At 38.5% G+C, this 19,089-nt stretch overlaps 1 protein-coding gene across 4 annotated transcripts; it reads right to left on the bottom strand.

The window, feature by feature from the left end:
* Positions 1-461: 461 nt before the first annotated feature.
* LOC149009819 (uncharacterized) lies at positions 462-18,727 on the bottom strand. Of its 4 annotated transcripts, none has more exons than XM_089163982.1 (10): positions 18,198-18,285; positions 16,197-17,506; positions 8,250-8,946; positions 8,066-8,152; positions 6,626-6,826; positions 5,928-6,002; positions 4,580-4,671; positions 1,499-1,598; positions 1,202-1,300; positions 462-1,112 (listed from the first exon to the last, which is right to left on the bottom strand). In XM_089163982.1, the coding sequence occupies exons 2-10, from the start codon at positions 17,489-17,491 to the stop codon at positions 1,050-1,052; spliced, it is 2,709 nt and encodes a 902-aa protein (XP_089020108.1). In that variant the 5' UTR covers positions 17,492-17,506; positions 18,198-18,285; the 3' UTR covers positions 462-1,049. The 4 variants fall into 4 exon arrangements, with proteins under 4 accessions (XP_089020108.1, XP_089020109.1, XP_089020104.1 ...); XM_089163978.1 differs by having other exon boundaries at positions 641-1,112; positions 16,197-17,494; positions 18,198-18,726; XM_089163983.1 differs by lacking the exon at positions 1,202-1,300 and having other exon boundaries at positions 463-1,112; positions 16,197-17,494; positions 18,198-18,727.
* Between the last annotated feature and the right edge of the window lie 362 nt (positions 18,728-19,089).

Raw genomic sequence — 19,089 nt, 5'->3', positions numbered from 1 at the left:
AAGAATTCCCAACTAGAAGGTTTTCAACTTATCAGATTTGCAGTAGGAACTGAGGTCTTAGCTTGTGCCAGCAGAGAGCACCTCCATTATATGACCTACCAATTAAAGTTGCCAGAGGATGATGAGTGATCTCAACAATCCAGTAGTTATAAATTGGGTTAGGTTGTTAGTAGCCACAGCTCCAAATAGGTCCCAAGTCAAAGGGCTGAGCCTGATAACAGTGTGGTATTGTAATCAAAGCAATAGCCCACGACACTTGAACATTGAAACCGTAGACACAGAAATCAATCTCCACTATATGCTTTGATGGGAGTAAAAATTGATGGAATCCTACGAACGACAACACTCTCCGAAAGAGAACAGAGTGATTTTGGGAGAAACGTTTCATGGCTCTATCGCGTTGCACGAGCCATCTCCAAACATCTCACCACCTCCATCATGTCTCTATAGACACGAATTTTCAGCAGCGTTTCTCTGTGAAGTTGATAAGAAATTTCTTCAGCTTAATTGGAGTGCAACGATGGCAATGGCAGGAAACTTTACTAATTAATTATACTTGTTAATCGAAGTACTCATCTAATGATTCACTAAAAGTAGCTGACGCGGATAGAATATGTAGAGATTTGATTTTTTTGTTTTTTTTTTTTGTTTTGTTGGTACTGGTGCTTTTATAATACTAGAAATGTAATGCCGTCACGAGCTTTCCTGTAATGCGGAGAACTTTCAAGATTAACCACGAGCTTTTCCATTAATAATACAGTTAATGCTCACCACAAATTAAGTAACGAATCACTAGCTGGCTTGGATTATCCTCTATTCTCTCTTCTTAGTTCAATCTCAAAAGTCATTTGGTTTACAGAAGAAAAGAGAGATGGGATCATAAAGGCTTTCAAATTTGCTGAGGAAAACATAACAAATGGTTGGAGAGGGAGGAGAAGCGAATGTATAGAGACTCCGGCGGAGGAAGCTGACGTTCAGCTGCAGTGTTTCACACAGACAATAGCCAATAAAAAAGAACCCATGAGTCACCAGGTTCAATCCCCAAAGCCTCAAGTGACGCTGGACTTGCAAATTGGACAAGATCTTTTCCTTCTTAGCCACGGATCAATGCACTGCAGTTAGAAGTAACTAAATTAGATGTTCAAATATATATTTCTTATCAGGAAGTATTTTTCTCAACTTGGAAAGAAGAGTGTTTTACATCTCTGTGAAATTTGTGCAAGCAAGGAAGATGACGAATTATCTCTCCAGTTTTTGGAGTATCAAGGCAGATCGCACAAGCTTCTTCAAAGCTCTCGGTCTGAAACAAAGGATAATGGTTGATAGCAAGAAATTTGCAGGCTTTATCATTGAGACATAATTTTCAAATGTTTTACATAAATTTCAAAAGTTTCAGTCTCTCGTAAATGCTAAAAAAAGAAAATAATAGAATCAAAACCAAACAGAGAAAGAAAAAAATCAAAATAAAAAACAACTCAATAATAAAAGAATAAGTTACCTGGATAGTCGACTGCGGCAAACTATTAATCTGAATCGCAGATGCACCAACATGCTGGTGATTGTTCTCATCAAGGGCCAAAAGCATCTCATAATCATTTCTACACCAAAAGAAGTGACATTCAGCCACCTTTTAGCTCAGATGTTTTAAGATAACTAAAAAATTTTCAGCACGCAGAGAGAGAGAGAGAGAGAGTCGGTTGTCTTGCAAGCAAATTTTCCAGGAAGAATCATTCTAATATATTCTTTATGCATTGAATTGAACAATATGAGGCAAACCAATAAAGTACCCAGAGAATGAAAAGGAGCGAAGGAAAAATGAAGTACCTAAACGAGAAAACACCCAAATACATAGACAAGCAAAATTATGCCAATGCAATTCAGACAACAAATGATCTACAAGCAGATTCACACTCAAAAAGAGGGGGACCAGAGGACTAGGATCGCCTCTTAGTCCTAAAATAAGGGGGCTAAAAGTAGATTTTAAAAATTGCATCACCCAAGGACAGGGAACTCAAAACTGCAAAATTAGTGATACACTTGTAGCGAAGCTAGCAACCTCTTTCATATATTCAACCACTGACTGACTGCAGTGACGGAAAGCTTGGGTGAAGATAAAAATTATAGCAAGCATTTAATAAAAACAAAAACCATAATTTTGATCACTCTTGTGTTTTGTAAGCGCTTCTTCCTTTTGACTCATAGCATATTCCACGAAATATAACACACAGAACAATACATCACTAAAAGCCACTTCCTTCAAAACTCTTCACAAATTATGAACTCATACCAGATTAAATTGAATCAATAAGGATATAGGTGTTGGAGTGAAAAGAACAAAAAAGTTCAAGATGGCGTGGTTCCACCTTTCCATCCATAAAAAAGAAAACTCTGAGCTCCTAAAATAATCCATGGATTGTCAAAGGCTGAAACTTATAGAAGAATATCTCAGCTTATGGTTATATATCAACATCCAATCCTTTAGTGAAAATCATCCATGTTTTTCACTGAGTTCATTAAATGAATTAAATGGAACTATTTTTCCTTCACCAACAGATATTGCAGAGGAATACTACATTCATGTGCAAAGCAACTCGTAACAAGAAGACCAGTATCTGAACCATACTCTCACCCATGTGTAGAGCAGTGGAGGTTTCTCTTCTATCAATCAAGAGTTTCATCAAGACAAATAATTAATATAGACAACATTCTCGTTAGACATACTTCTCAATTTGTAATTCTGCAGTCCACCTTTCAGCAGATGGATTTTTACCTTTACATTTTCTTACAATGATAGGAATCATAGGATACCCATCATTCCCAGCCTCACCCAACCACCCCCCCCCCAAAAAAAAAAAAAAAAAAAAAGGCGAAGAATGGGGAGGAAGAAGTTCCATTTAAGCTACACTCGATTCGTTGAAAAGGGATGAATGGAAACGACAAGAAAAACCACTTTATTTTATAAATGTCCCACAGATTAAAACATTCAAATTGCTGGTTTGACAATGGAGATGGTAGAATCTTCTGGCAGTTTTCTATTTTGATTTGGAAGTGGTGAAAATGTCAGAATAGACCCCCAAAAAAAAATTCCTGCCATTTTGGCAAGAAACATGGTATGCGAGTTTTTGAATTTTGTCTTATAACTGGAGAAAATGTCATGGTTATCCCCAAAAAGAAGGCCTGCCATTTTTTGCAAGAATCTTACTTATCCAGAGAGATTTGTCACTGAGTGAGGTGCCATGTGTCCCCAAACTAGTTGGTAAATTAAACACAAAAACTTTAATTCCTTTTCTTTTCCATTGACAGCCAAATTTCATGACAATTTATGTTTCATTTCATTTCTACCCATCTCTTGCCAACCAAACACAGCCCTAATGTGCCCTGCATATTACATCTGTCAAGTGGACACTAAATTAAAAAGCCCGCCATCATAAGCAGAACTACATTAGAAAAGCTTCAAGCACAAATTCGCACACTCATGAACCATCAACCAAGAGATTATTTTGTCCCTGATGAAGAGCTTAGAACTTTTAAGGTGTCGGTGGTATTCATTGTCTGAAAATCTTCCCTAAAACTATCCCCATTCAAGATACCTGTCTGTCCACCCTGATTCTCAGAATGGATTTTTAAGTCCATTCTCAAATTTCTGAGGAAGTCTGTAAAATATAGAACAGAAGAGCTGGACAGTAGCATTCTTGCTGCAGCAACCATGGGTTAACTCCCTTTGAGTTGCTCGGCTGGGGTGAGTGGGAGACGAGACAACTCTCTTGTTCCATGATCCTTGTCAACTCTTGCTGCAAAACAACCCATTACCCCTGCCCTGCCTGGCCATGCATACAGCAGCAACATAGCTCCATAGCCTTTACTCTCTTTTCTCCACAGCCAGCAACAAATAAAGCCTGATAGCAACCACAATCCTTACTCTTTCTGCTATCATGGCTGGTGACCTCACTGACACTCCATGCAATCTCTCAGAAGCTCAGTTTTTTCCCCACCCTATCCTGCTACTCTTTTCCTATGTGTTCATTGCCATTAGATGACCATTCATTTAGATAGACAAGAATATACAGAGAAAAAAATTCTCATTATTATTTTCTTTTTCCTCTAAAATTATTTCACTTTCATGATTACAAAATGCAGCCAAACAACTACTCTTCGTTCTGAACTACACATCTAAGAAAAAGAATGAACGGTATCACAGAATTGATATCAAACAGAGTCTTACTTTCCACACAACAATTGTTTGCAATTTCAAATCACAAATCTTACAAGTTTAAATTAGACCATGTGCTCTCCCTTCCTTTTCTCAAAGGGTGTGAACAATGAAGTGTTTCAACAGATTCAAGCTCAACCTTTCTTAGACCTTTAAACAAAAAGGATTTCTTCCTTTAAATTAATCAAAAGCATACGAGAAGGGAATACATGTATCCAAGTAAATGAATTTAGAGACAATTCAAGCAGACATTATATCATGAATCCAGTTGCCAAAAAGGTCTAAAATTCTCCTTCACTAGTTAAGACAGCAAAAACTTTTAAGAAGCCATAAGATTATAGGTTAATTCATAATTAAAAATATGCTTACTCATTGAAATCACGTTGAAATAAGTGACCATCCAGTCTCATGCCATGGCTATTGCCAACAGTGGCTTCCAATTGTTCCAATAAATGAATTCTCTGCAAGATGAAGAAAATTCCAATTTTTAACCTACAATCAAATAAATAACTTTATAAAATCAATTCCGCCTTCTATTTAAAATACAAAGTCTACATGTTGGTTGCAATATCCATGCATTTGATTTTCCTTTACAGTAATAAAAAAATATATATATATAGTAAAACATTTTCCACTCACAGATGTCCTTAAACAATCCTAAACAGTGAGTGATCAGAAGCGGGCAAGTGTCCATTTCAAGTTTAACTGCCCTAACAAATGAGGAGCATCCTAAATTGCAAGTGTCCATTTCAAGTTTAACTGCCCTTACAAATGAAGACCATCTTAAATTTAAATATCACATCAGAGGAAAAGGAGGCCACTTGGGGTTAAAGATCCAGCAACTTCCCTCACATCCTGAATTCCATCTTCTTCTTTAACCAGAAGTTTTATCCCTAATGCTAGTAAACGATTTCCCCTAAAGGACACCCACTTGAACTAATAGCACCCTTGACTGAACAATAGAACCCAAGCTTCCACATTAAAACCCTAGAACCTGCTACTCCAATTCCTTTTATTTCAACGATTAAAACCATTCATTTTTAAAGCATAGGCCTATACTCGACCCAAAGCCCAGCCCCCAACTCCCATCAAAACCCCATTGACCAGGGAGTCCTAATTATTTTCAACTGCTTATAAATTTGGGAACTAAATCCAGCCATCAGAATTGATCCAATTTTGGACTCAACCAACCCCTCAGCCCACACCTCACTTGAATCAACTTTCAACCCAAACTGAAAACTGGAAACACTAAAGACCCAATTCTCTTTTTTGAAACCCCAAGACCCTAGGGGCGCGTTTGATAACGTTCTTAAAAAACGTTTCTAGCGTTCTTCTGTTCTTTGGGAACGGAAGAACGGGTTAGAGGCGTTTGATAAAACGGTTCGTTCTTTTGTTCTTTAAGAACGGACCAGTCAGAAAAGTGTTCTAAAGAACGCTTTTTGCAGAACATAAAAAAGATGTTTTTACCAAAGAACAGAAACAGAAGTGATAAAATTGGTTCAAATTGAAGCCTTAGAACAAGTTTATCAAACACCAACTAATTTTTCAACCCAAAAAGAAAAGAAAAAAAACACTAACATATTCTATTTAGTGTTTTAAAAATATTTTCAGAATGGATTTATCAAACGCCCATTTTCAACTAAAGAACGGTCTTTTAGCACAGAAACATTAAAAACGGTTTTGCATAAGAACTGGTTTCTTAGAACGGAAACGTTACCAAACGCATACTAGAAGTCTCTGATTCGAGCTGGTTCTGATTTAAGGTCCGGAACTGGCCCTCAATCCTATGAGGCTACATCAAACAAAGGTTGATGAGAAGAAAGAAAATCTACCACTAGCAGGAAACAAGGGAGGAAAAGAGGGGAGGGAAAGAAAGGAAAGAAAAGACAATCAAAAAGAGGGGAATACATTTCAGAACAGACTTCTTAAACCATTTGATGGGAACAGATTACAGTGTTCAAATAAGAACAAACAACCTGAAGTCTAGTCAATCTAAATTTCACACCAGTAGAAATCCAAAAACAATAAGATGAGCCTTTTAGAAAGAAATACCCCCTCAGATAATTTAGTAACCAATAACTAATGGGCCACAGATAATGTTATCCATACACCAAATCCCAATAACAGAATTAACACATCAAATATGGGCCCACAAGACATGCCCATTGCATAGATAAACCCAAAGATATGAAGCCCAAAGCACACTAAACTAATCTATGGGCCAAAATGAAGTATTTCTAGGATCAATTATATCTTAACTGCATCATCCCCACACAAAGATTGACAAAGGAACTCAGATTTTGTTTACAATTAATATTATCTTTTTCATATACAAAACTAAAATGTCATCTAACATTAAAATTTTCAAATACCAACACATATTAAGTGGATGATAGACAGCTATGGAATTAATACCATCTCAAAATCCATATTTGGGGGAAACTGAAAATTCCTTTCCCAAGATGAAACTGTAGGAGACTGATTGCGAATTCTATTCCTCAACCACCCTGTTCTTGCAGAACTAGGATGTCGAGCACGGTTTGCTGATCCAACTGGAAGATCCTGGAAAGATTGAGATGGATATTGTCTATATAGGTGAGACATTGATGAGTCCCTCTGCATGAAACAAGAATCAAATTAATATCTTCAGCTACAGGTTATACAAGAGTCTTGAAAAGCTAATTAAAATATAAGAATCCAAACAAGGCACCGTTTCTTACATAGTTTGTCTAGAAGGATCTTTTCAAAATGGCCTTAGAAGCACGGAACTTTTTTTCTCCGAAATTCGGTGATTTCGCCCCCTAGCAAACCGAAACCAGGGGGCAAAACAATATCGGCGGGATACCGCCGATTTCTCAGTGATATCTCGCTGAACCGGCGATTTCCGGCGATAATACTACCGACACAAGCCGACTTGCAAGTTGCAACACCATCGTCCATGGAACATCAATGACTTTCAAGCAAAGATGGAGGAGGAAGATGAACAGTGTATGCATTTTGAACCACGTGAACCACACACGTGGTTCATGTAAGACCATAAAATTATAAAAAATAAAAAAATAAAACAAATACCGACATCTCTTACTTGACTTGACGAGTGGGACTATGGGAGACATGATTTGACTATTAGGTATTATTTTTTTTATATTTTAAAACATGACAGATGACAATTGACACAATGACACTAACGTTTGCATATTTATATTATATATAATATATATAATTGATTATATATTCATATTATATGTTATTTTAAAAGTTTAAAACCCAACGTAGCTGGATCTCAGTCTTTATGGTTGTATTGTCCAAATCAGCCATGATTTGGGTAAGGTTCAACTCAAAAGCATTACACCACATGGCATGATCAAAAGGTCAAACTCAGTCAATACTTGGATGTTTATGGAGAAGATCCCATAAATGGTGGAGATTTTGATTGATTTGTGATCGGAACTTATAGATGGCCAACCTCAAATCCCAACTCCTTTTGTCAATGATTTGATCGCTTAAAATGCATGAGAGAGTCTCATTTAGAGGGTGTCCACATGCTCGAAATAAGCAACAAAATTTAACATGTAGACTACCCAGAGGTCCTCATCCATCCAATGGTTTCAAGATCAACCATCAATGGGGCTCCAAAATGGTGAACAATTAAGAGAAGCCCCTCCAAACAGGATCATGCAAGACTTTTTTTTCCCCATAATAATGACTAACAACAGATAAGGATATGATGATACATTCAAGACAATATGCTATTAAAAAAAATGGGGGGGGGGGGGAGGGGAAGCTCAACAGAAGAAGATATTTTAAGCACTACCATTTTATTGGAAAACTTCACACCCAGAAAAGCCTACTTACAGGATGTGATGAACGGGGATTCCCACGATATGAAGCAGGCCGGGCTTCCTCCTCCTGCTGTAGTGCCCAGGCAATGTTTGCATCCAACTGTAGATGGGCAAGTAAAATATGGAATGCATCTGGCTCAGAATTTAAAGAACGGCTGAACATCATATAACATGACCACTAAGTACAAATAACAAACCTCTCCAAGAGCTCCTGGTGACTCAGAATAGAGTTGTTCTTGTAGCTGTTGGGCCAATATTTCATCAGCTTCCACTTGTCTTGCTCTAGCAACGGAGTCATTATCAACCAACCGACTTATATCTAAAGAGTTGCCACCTCTTGTTTCAGGAGAAAAGTCGTCAATCACTATAAGTGGTCCTGGGTTGCCACGGTGATGACGATTTTTTCTTCTAATTGATCTAGAAGTAAGAGGATCTACAGCTGACGGGAGACAAGAAATATCTGAATCAGTAGCAGATGATGTAGAGCATGCACCAATATTACTGCTCGTTGAGCCCTCTTTCTTCTGCCATTTTGTTAGCTTGTTTGCGCCATGTAGTCCATGTAGTCCATTTTCTCTGGCTAACTCAGACAAATCACTAGAAGATGATTGAGCTATTGCAGTAGGATTATGCTGAAGAGCTGACACATCACTAACTTCAACAAGGTCGGTCGAGGAGCCATTATCTACCACACTCTCATGATCCCCTTCTATTCTGCTAACACATCTGCAACCACTCCTAGAAGGATAATCAACCACATCAAATGGTGGAAGAGATGCCATTTTGGAACGATTACGGAAGTTTCTCCAACCACCAATACTATCAAAGTATCTGAAAGCATTACCACAGCCATTTCCAAATCCACTATCCTCCTCCATATTATTTACAGGACCTCTACAGAAATAAGTTTAAAACTTTCAGTAGGCAAGCCACAATGGCAGCAAGGAAGTGTTTCAGTTAATAGTAAAAAAAATGTGAAACTAACCATCACAACAATTGGCTGCCACAGTCCAGAATATAAAATAAGAAAGCTATCTACAAAAGAAAACAACAGGAATCCTCTACAAAAATAAGTCATACTTTCAGTAAGCATGCCACCATGGCAGCAAGGAAGTGTTCAGTTAATCGTAAGTAAAATGTGAGACTAGCCATCAGAACAATTGGATCCCACAGTTCAGAATATAAATTAAGAAACCACAATACTGCACTTTCAGCCACAAAAACAGAATGTTTTACATAAATAAGGTTTGAAAATGAATCACCCTTAAAGTTAAAAATTTTCACAATGACATGAAAGTCAAACCAATATTTGTGTGCTATAGGACTGCCGTAGGATGGCATAGTTGATCGACAAAATTTTTACATGCTAGAATTACGAAGACATACTTGTAAACTCAACCACTGTAAATCAAACTTCTTGATGCAGATAAAACACAGAGGTGGGCTTATTTAAGTGGATGTATGCCTTAGGTTGGGTTATGCATTAAGTAGTTTTTTTTTTGGGAGGGGGGGGGGGTTGTTAAAGTGTATTAGTTAGGCTGGATTGAGTCCAGCCTTGTTGTAGTCTTCCTTAGAGTCTCTCATTTTAACATATATAAGGCCCATTCTCTCCACAAAAATTTTGGCATATTAATGAGAAGACTTCACTTTGTTTTGGTCTGTGTAGTCAGACTTGCATCAATGGGATTCAGGACATAAGGTGTGTTTATTCCAGTGGGATTCAAGAGTGTTTCAGCTCCTGGATTCAGGAGCAACCCAGGTAGGCTCCAGGTTGGGGTATTGATACGAATTTAGAATGCAAATCAACTGTCGTTCCTGATTTATGTCTTCTTTTCTTCGATACTTTTTACCCATCAATTAAAAGTTTGTTTCGGACCAGTAGTTCTAGTTCTTAAGCAATGAAGTTATCTTCTGTTATGCTGAAACATCATTATTATATCTAGGTTATTGTTCAATATTACTACAATGTCCGTCCTGAAGGGTTTTCAGTAGTTCTGGTTTCAGTTTTGCATCAATTTTGAGATTTTCAATTGAAACTTGAAATCCTGATAAAAGTGTCTAAATTCTGAGGTTTCTTAAAAAAAAAAACCCTCTGCTTTAACTAACTAAATTATATTTCAGTTTCTGTTTAACATTGGTAAATCTATACTACTGGTTAGTCGATAATCAAATTCTAACCGTAATCAATTTCTGGAATCCCTATTTCAACAGACCAGTGATTAATAAAAGATCCAGAGATGATATCTAAGCAAACCAGAGGTTGAAATCCAAAAAGACAGTAGCTCCAGTTGATGGGACATCAAACCAGTATCTTGATTGTTAGAAAAAAGAGTATAATAAGAGAAGAAGAGATAATGAAGGATTCACACCATGGCTGAATCATTTAACTAGTTGCAGAAAAGAAAACTTCAATTGTGAGAATTAAGTTTATTCTTGATCTAAATATGGAATATTCCTATTGCTATTCACAAAGCATAATTAATAAAGGATACATAATTTAACTAGGAAAACTTCACAACTTAAATTATGTTGAAGTAGCCAACTAACTAATCCAGCAGAAAATTCTGGAAACACCTAGGACGAGCTCTTCTGTCAGGCCTGACCTGTTTTATTCTCCAGCTGGCATCATTCCTTAATTTTATTTTATTTTCTTTTATTTTTCTCTAAACTAACAGGCTCCAATTCTTCCCTATGCAGGAGCAGCAGGACGTTTCTTATCTCTATTTTGTGTATTGGATTCTATTTTTAAAAGCTCATTCTAGGCAAGCCACTGTTCACATGGGTTTCATGATTTCATTTATTGAGAAATTGGGTTTTCCCCTTTTCTGGTCAGTGGTGAAACTGTCCTCGGACTGTGGTGATGCAGCTCAAACCTGGTGGTGATTTGATGCAATATCGAAGACATAACAGGCAGTAGGTCCAAGACTATCCAGGCGTAGCATTGCCCAGCCTATTTCAAGGCTTGGACCTTTTTTTAAAGCTTAGTCTATTAGTTTTTGTCTAAAAAATGCTTCTGGTCAGTCCTGGATGCACCATTGGTTCCTCTGTTCCAATTGAATTCAGAAATATAATCATTGTCCTTGAGTCTTTTAAGTTGGGTCCAACCCCTATTGAAGGCCAGGTATACATTAACAGGGATTTGGCTAAAGTTCTTGAAGTCAGCTAGGGGGTATCCCAGCTTAACTACTCTCTGTATTTCTATAAACAAAGCAGTGCAGGCCAGTGGCAGGGCAGGAGGGCTTTCACCCACTATCTGTTTTGATTAAAAGCTGTTGTTTCTTGACTCCTTTGCATGGTAAGCTATTGCATGCAAAATCAAGGGGTGATTGATATGAATCCAGCAAACACCTGTAAGTGGGAAGCCCAAGTGTTCTCTTACTATTTTTTGCTTTACTAAAGAACTGTTCTGCCATTTATTTCCTGCGTTCCAGATTTAGTTTCCGAAATACAGCAATCCAATTATCACTGTTGAATGTTAAATTGAGGGTGTTTTGAATTAACTTCTATTTCCAGAAATTTTCAACAGAATGCATTCTTCCATATTCAGTTTTCAATTGCTTAGTCTGTTTAACTATTTGACCCAACCCTAACTTGAGCAGGATTGCTCTCGAAGACAAAAAGTTTAATCTGACAGTCCTGCCTGTAGTCTACACCACTGATGCAGCAACACAGCCAACAACACCTATTCTGAGGCTGTGCAGATGATCACCGAAATTTCCAACGCTCTGAAACTGGGTGAAATGGTAGGCACACGATAGGGTAAACCAACCCCACCACCACCCCTCCCCCCAAAAAAAAATGAAATAAAATAAAATAAAAACTGAAACATGAAGGAAATGGGCTCGGCAATTTTTATGAAGGCAGAATGCCCCAACCAAGTTGTTGATTGGTGAGATTTTCTATTCTATTGAACTGAAATTAATACTACATGTTGGTTCTCTGCTTTAATTCTGTAATCCATTCTTTAACATGGATTCTAGATTGACAATATTACACCAATCATAGTGCACCAGGAATCCCAATGATAAGTTCAGAGACAGCCATTGGATCAAACAGAGACTTTCAGCAAAGTCATGAGGAGAATTCGGCTAAGTTTCTACCTGATCTGACTTGCTGATTTAATTCTATAAATTTTCTCCCAAATCTGGAATTTTTTTGTCTCTGTTTTGATTGTGTTTTTAGTAGCGGTTTAACCCTTAAACCGGAAGTACGATATGACCCCAATACTTCATCCTTTCAAGTTCCTGCAAACATATCAGATCCTAAATGTGTCTTCTTCCGGACATCCTGAAACACTATATTCTTGTCTGAAACTTACTTGATGCGGTTCTTTAAATTTGCTGCTATTAATATTATCTTGGATTAGACCAATTGATGTGAACCAAATTCCAGGATTTAGCTTGTAAGGAAGTCGCCCAAGATTTAAGCTCACTCCAAGAACCCCTCTCTGGGGACAGGCAATCAAGGTTTAACGTATCCCAGAATACCATACGATACTAGCCGATACGTATCCATATTTGACCCAACCGATACGATACATCTCAATACGTCTCTCCAATGAATTACACTAAAATACATTAGCCAGAGTAATACAATACTCGATACAGGACGATACGTCTCTTAAAATCACCTGACCGATACGATACTCGATACCAATACTTTAAACCTTGAAGGCAGTCTTCTAAGGCTGTGTATGCTAGTAATAAGAGATTTCTTGGAGGAATTATTAGAGTTTAAAGGGATAAGGAATTGCCCTGGAAGTGTTCAGCCAGGCACCAAAGGGAATTGGGTTTTAGGGCTTGTCACTATCCTGTAATTAAGGTTCAGATCTGAAACTAAGGGTTTGAATTGGTTTTCAGGGTTTTGGGGCTAAGTAGGAGGGTCAATAGGGTTTAGTGGTTGCTGCAAAATAATTTCAGATTAGGGTTTATACGATTTAAGCCTTAGGAATACAGTTCAGGTTTCTGTTGGCTTAGGATAGGGACTGTTATGGTTAATGGATGAGTCTAGGTCAGTCCTAGTTGAGTTAGGTTAAGTGATGTGATCCAGAATTCAACCCCTTGCAAACCCCTGGAGTCACGGAGTGGGCCCCAAGGCAACTCCAAAGTGGCACACCTAGGGCTGGCCAAACCATACAAGAGGGGCAGTTTGGTCCATCCCAGACCTAATTAATTTTCAGAGTCTAGGTAAGTTAGGAGTCTAGTTTGAGTCACAGATAAGTTCTTGAGTCATTGGGATTCTTTCTTTAAACGATAGACCCTTATCAGTCTTCACTTACAAGAAAAGTTCCTTTAGTATTTGAGACTTAAAGGGGAATATATTTTCAAGGAGATTCCATTAGATCGTTAAACATTTATTTGGACGGTTGAGATTCTTTGTGAGGGGAACCTAATCTATAAAGGAAACCCAATTAAGATAAAGTCTTTTAGTAGGTTATAAATCAGCCTATTCTTTCTTTGTAATTTCTGAAGACTGATTATTTGAACAAAGATTAATTGAGTTGTGGATTGCAGTTCCTATTGAGGGGGCCACAGTTGAGTCAAGAGTTAAGATTCTTCTTCAAAGATCAGCACCAACATTCAGTCTAGCACTCTTCTTCCAGTTCTCTGTCTTAAACTCCAGCAGCTTCACAAGTAAACTACCCCCAGCCCCCTACTCCCATCTTAACTACCATTGCAGCATCTCCCCTCACCCTCCCCTTCACTCGCAGCAACCCCAGCACCTTCCCCCCCCCCAGCCCATTGCAAGCCCCTCCCCCTTGCTGCCGCAACACTGGCAGCAACCTCCCCAGCCCCTATGACACCCTAGAACCTTCCCCCTTTCTATCCCTTTTGGCCCTCTCCTTCCCATACTGACTTGCGGCAGGAGGGAAAAAAAAACATGAAAGAGAGATTGCCCAAGATCTTCATCCAATCCCACAAGTTGTACTGTTTTCCCTCCAAAGTTTTCCCCCATTAGAATTTGTTAAACCATAAAATTTCCCAAAACAATTCTTCCACTTTCTGTTACCCAAAACGCAAAACCATTCCAAGAGCATCCCTCCACACACCCAACCGCAAGCTTCCTAGACCCCCCCCCCCCAATATCTTTATTACAAATAAACCATCCAGTCTTAGGTTTTGTTAAGACCTTAAAGTTTCCCCATCACCTCATTTAGTTTTGCAAACCCATTTTTATCCAAACCCTACACAATTAGATCCCAATTATATTCAACAATATTATCCATCCCATTCAGATTTGATAATTACTTTGCTGGTTTAAAAGAAGATTATCCTGGGCAAATCCTTAATTTTAGGGAAACCATCTTAGGAACCCTAACCCTAAAATTGGATTTCCAACGTTAAGTTTAAAGAGTCCTACTGAGGTTAGGTTTCTTGGGAAGGGGTGGGGCTGGTCTCGAGTGTGGGTAAGCAGATGGGAAAGCTGATCCTAAGAGGGTGAGGCGATTGGAGTTGGGGTTGGGAAGATATAGGTGTTTGAAGGTTAGGTAAAATTCTTGGGTTTACTAAACTGCTGCAGGTTAGGTAAGAAGGAAAGGGAAAGAAAGTGGAAGGAGAAGGGCTATATCTAAGATTTAGGGTTATTGGAGGTTAGGGAATGAACTAAAATTGGAAGGGGAGGGATTCTAAGGGTGCCGCAAGGGTTTGGGTGGGGCTGGGGGCGTCTACGATAGAGGGGAAGGGTGGGGGAGGCCTTGGTTGGGTAAGGGAAGAAGGAGAGGGGGGCTGGAATGGGGAGGGGAGGGGCTGTACATATTTGGGAAAGGAGATAAGCTGCTGGAATTGAAGAACAATGGCGGAACTTGAAGAAAATGCACACTCAAATCCACCGTAGACCTCCCAAGGAAGCCCACAACTTTGTTTTCTCCAAACTCAGAAATTTTATTCAATTCAACTTGCAAACACAAAGAATGGAGGCTTTATTTATAGCCTCAAAAGAAGAAATAAACTAAGACTCAAACTGGGAAACCTAATTGACTTCAAACTTTCTAATTTTAATGATGCCTCTGATTTGACTAACAACTTCTCACGTAAACAAGGACTCCATCATAACTTACCCTAGAGATATCCAATTAGGATTCTAGGAGTGGATATGCAGTAAAAAGAAGACTCAAACTACAAGATTCCAACACAACTAGGAGTCTCACCTAGACAAGGACTCTTCAACAAAACACCAAATAATCACTCAATTGCAAATCAAAAGTAGATCTAGTTCCTAGTAATGTGCTGGACCCAGCTAGACCCTCAGTGGACTCAACTCAAAAAAGGGGAAAATTACCAAAATACCCCTATACTTGGACAAAAGTACTGGGGTTGCTGGTAGTGCTGTAGGGTGCTGGTAAACCCTTTGGGCCCTCATTGGGTGGTCCTGGGTTTAGTTCATGTCACCAATTCTATCCAGAATCTATTCTCAATTTCAGACCCTGTGAAGCACAAGGGCAATCCTATTCTGGTCCGAGATTTCAATAGTAGTTCCAGCATAACATTGATTGTGTTGGATCGAAATTAAGATAACCTGATAATCTTTGTCTGGCCTACACTCAACAGGAAATCAAAGATCACTAGACGGACAAATCTCTGTCCTTGAAAGTTACTATTTTCTGAATTTCCCAAGTTTTTATGTTCAGTAAGCCTTCATGATTCCTTATCAAGTATCCAACAATTAGACTTTTGGGGTTTGAAGGGTTTAATTAGCAGGCAGTCCTCTACCTTCAACCATCTTCTGTCTAGATCAGGATCTTGGACCTTCATTTCATAAACATGCTACTCTGGTTTGTTCTACCTAGTGACTGTTCCCAAATAAGTCTTAACAGGTTGGTGGAATGCATCCCAATAGGATTATTCCACGTTGGAAATATGACCAGCAGATCACTAATAAATTTAATAGAACTGCTCTACTTATAGAAAAATACCCCCAACCAAGATTAGCCTTAGCTGTGGTGCAATTTCAGAATCCAGCTCTTAGGAGTACAAGGAAGAAGTTCCTCAACACTCAACATCTAGAAACCTATTCAACAAAAATCAAAAGCAGTCCTAAAAATTGTACTGTCAAACGAAAAGTCAGCGCTTGCAGTTCAATATCCATTAGTAAGGAAAAAAGTAAAAAGCTACCAAAGACAATCTGAAATACCAATAAATTGGTACCTGCTATGCAATTGCATCCCTTCCACACTTTGCTCTTCTGCCATACTTACATCTTTCAGCACCCCTTTTCCTTTATGATTACCCAATCTACCACGTGAATCAGATCTAACAATGCTTGTTCGACACGACAACGTCTCCCCATTGGAGATCACTCCACCAACATCAGCCTGCTCACCATTAACCAAACTATTACCATGGTTCTCAGAAGCTTGCTTAGCCCTTGCAATATTAGATGAAGAGAGATTTTTTCCTGCTCTAGCAGGCTGCACAGGTAATACTGGCAAGTCTCTGGTATTTGGATTAGAATCATGGGTACAATTGATAATTTGCATGTCTATTTTTGATGTGTCATTGTAGTCATTGCTGGGTGCTCTTGGAGAATTTGCAATATCATATAAGGATGAACAACCATTGACAGCTTTCCAGCCTATGTCTGCCTCTTTAGCCATACATGCCTTTTCAGGTTTCCCAGTATGCTGGCGTCGACCCATCAGATTTAGAACACCATTCTTGTTCACACAAGCTGAATTTCTAGAAGGAACCTCAGCACATAAGCCCTTACCTTTATCTAAATTAATGTTCCATATGGCCATCTTCCTTTTTGCATTTCTATCCCTGATAGAGTATGGACAGATTTCTGGGCTCATCAAATCTATCACTTTGTTATTACTTGGATCTAGAATTCTGACATCAGATGCGGATTCTTCAGCATTGCCAGAAAAGTCAGCACTAAGATTAGCTCTATCATTTCCATGACTATGAGAACCAGAAGGCACATTTTCTGCATATTTAGGCTGTGCAAAAGGTTCAGACTCCCACTGTGGATTATGGTGTTCCAGCGTCCGAAAGGGATGAGCATTTTTGGAAGCAGAAGTGTTGCCTAATGAGTTGACAATGGGCGAACTGGCAAGCTCAATTATATTGTGAACGCTTAGATCTTTCCGTGACTGAGGATGAAGTGCTTTGTTGTTACTACCTTCTGGATGACCATTTTTGGAAGCAGAAGTGTTGCCTAATGAGTTGACAATGGGCGAACTGCCAAGCTCAATTATATTGTGAACACTTAGATCTTTCCGTGACTGAGGATGAAGTGTTTTGTTGTTACTACCTTCTGGGATTGCCATGCCATGGCGCTTCATCCTACTGGAGACCCCTCTATAAAGCAACTCAGAATATTCAGAATTACCAGCAACTGGTGAATTAAAATCCTTCTCATCACCTACCATGTCATTCCTCACAAATATATCCGGAGTGTCAGGAACATCCAGTGCCAGATCAATGTCGACATCATCCATATTCTGCAACAGTTACTTGAAAGGAAATAAAATAAGATAATAAATAAGAAGAAAAAAAATTAACACCAAACCTTACACTGAAATTTACATCAAACAATATCCACAATTTGAAACAACAGCTAACTAGCAGTTTCTCAAATTGCAATATTATCCTACTGATCAATAACCAGCTAAACTTCGACCTCTACGTTACCAAACAAAATGAATTCAGGCAATACAAATGGAAATAAGAAGTAAAAAAAGATTAGAACTAAGATTTGGTAAAATTAACAGGAAAGAGGGCCGGGAAGAAAACTGGTAACAGAAAGCCCAAAGACCTCTCTCATACAGATACTCATTATAAGGATCCAATGACTGCATAAATATTACCAAGAACTTCACGATTTGCTCCAATTAGCTTCTTTTTTTTCTTTTTTTAATTTCTCTTCTCAAAAAAGATCGATTCTTTTACAGGTTTACATTATGAATTCAAAGAAAATAATAAGAGTATCAACAGTATAATTCTATAATAAGTCAGTTTTTAAAAGACTTAAAAAGAAAAAGATATTAAAGGATTCAACAGGGGAAAAACTGAAGTCCAAAGGAACCAACACAAGAAGATCCCTCAAGCTTTGTTTCATGTAAAATCAGTATATGCAAATCCTAAAACAAATGATGAGGGTAAAGATCAAAGAAGAAGAAGAGAAAAAAGAAAAGAAAGGATTACCTCTTTCGGTTCTTCATTTAGGTCCAATAACGCCATAAGCTTTGCTGTAGAACTAACAATAGAGGCATCCAAAGCAGAACGAGCCATACATCGATACTGAAAACGATCTCCTTCCTCTCTGAACTCACCTATGCGTCTTCAGCAGAGGGAGAACGAAGTTTCAGAGTACGCCAGGTGCATAAGCTTTATTGGTTGGGTTCACTGTATTACCCTGTACCCCCATTTGCTCTCTGTCACCCATAAACGGAATCGACGGACGTATTTGATGCCGCAATAATTTCGCGGAGTGTGGGGTAGTGGGTCCACGTTTGTGCTACACGACCAACGCTAATCGTGGAATTCGAAAATTCTTTATCGGTTCGAAATATCTTTGACGGTGGCGTTAAGAATCCCCCGGTTTACTTGGTTGATTGGATCCCAAAACAAAAAGGTTGCGACGATTCCGCTTCAACCCAGATTGGAATTGTTCAAATTAAATTAAATCCTAATTAGCTCTAACCCTAGTTTCGTACAAAGATCTCACAACCCTACGAGTTCCCCAAGGGCAGGATGATTTGACCAATCTAAACCGCGCAATTAGCGATGCAAAGAGCTGGTGATCATATTTTTTTGTTTTCTCCTTTTTGTCTCATCATAACGATTTTGCTTTCCCTTTTTTTTTTTTTTTTGCTATAAAAGAAAACCCTAGGGAGGGGCAGCCCCACAACAGTTCCTTGTGGGCGAAATACGATTTTGCTTTCTGCTTGCAAAGATTTGAAAGAAGAAAAAAAACTTCGTTTCATCCCGACTTCATTGATATTGTTTCATTTTGAAGGAAAAGTCATGAGTTTAATCCTTAAGAACGACAGCAATCAAGATTTCGATCTTGACCGTCTATTTCAAAAAGTATGTT

The sequence above is a fragment of the Hakea prostrata genome, chromosome 7 (assembly GCF_041222555.1).
Source record: "Hakea prostrata isolate BN-2017 chromosome 7, UWA_Hpros_2, whole genome shotgun sequence".
Lineage (NCBI taxonomy): Eukaryota > Viridiplantae > Streptophyta > Magnoliopsida > Proteales > Proteaceae > Hakea > Hakea prostrata.
This window is presented reverse-complemented; position numbering and strand designations above follow the sequence as displayed.

Excerpts from the sequence above, each read along its gene's own strand:
- LOC149009819 (XM_089163978.1), bottom strand. The coding sequence starts at position 18,284 with ATGGCTCGTTCTGCTTTGGATGCCTCTATTGTTAGTTCTACAGCAAAG. Across the intron at positions 6,003-6,625 it reads CAAATATGGATTTTGAGATG|CCTCATAGGATTGAGGGCCA; the intron begins GTATTAATTCCA and ends TGTTTGATGTAG. Across the intron at positions 1,599-4,579 it reads TTTCAACGTGATTTCAATGA|AAATGATTATGAGATGCTTT; the intron begins GTAAGCATATTT and ends CTTTTGGTGTAG.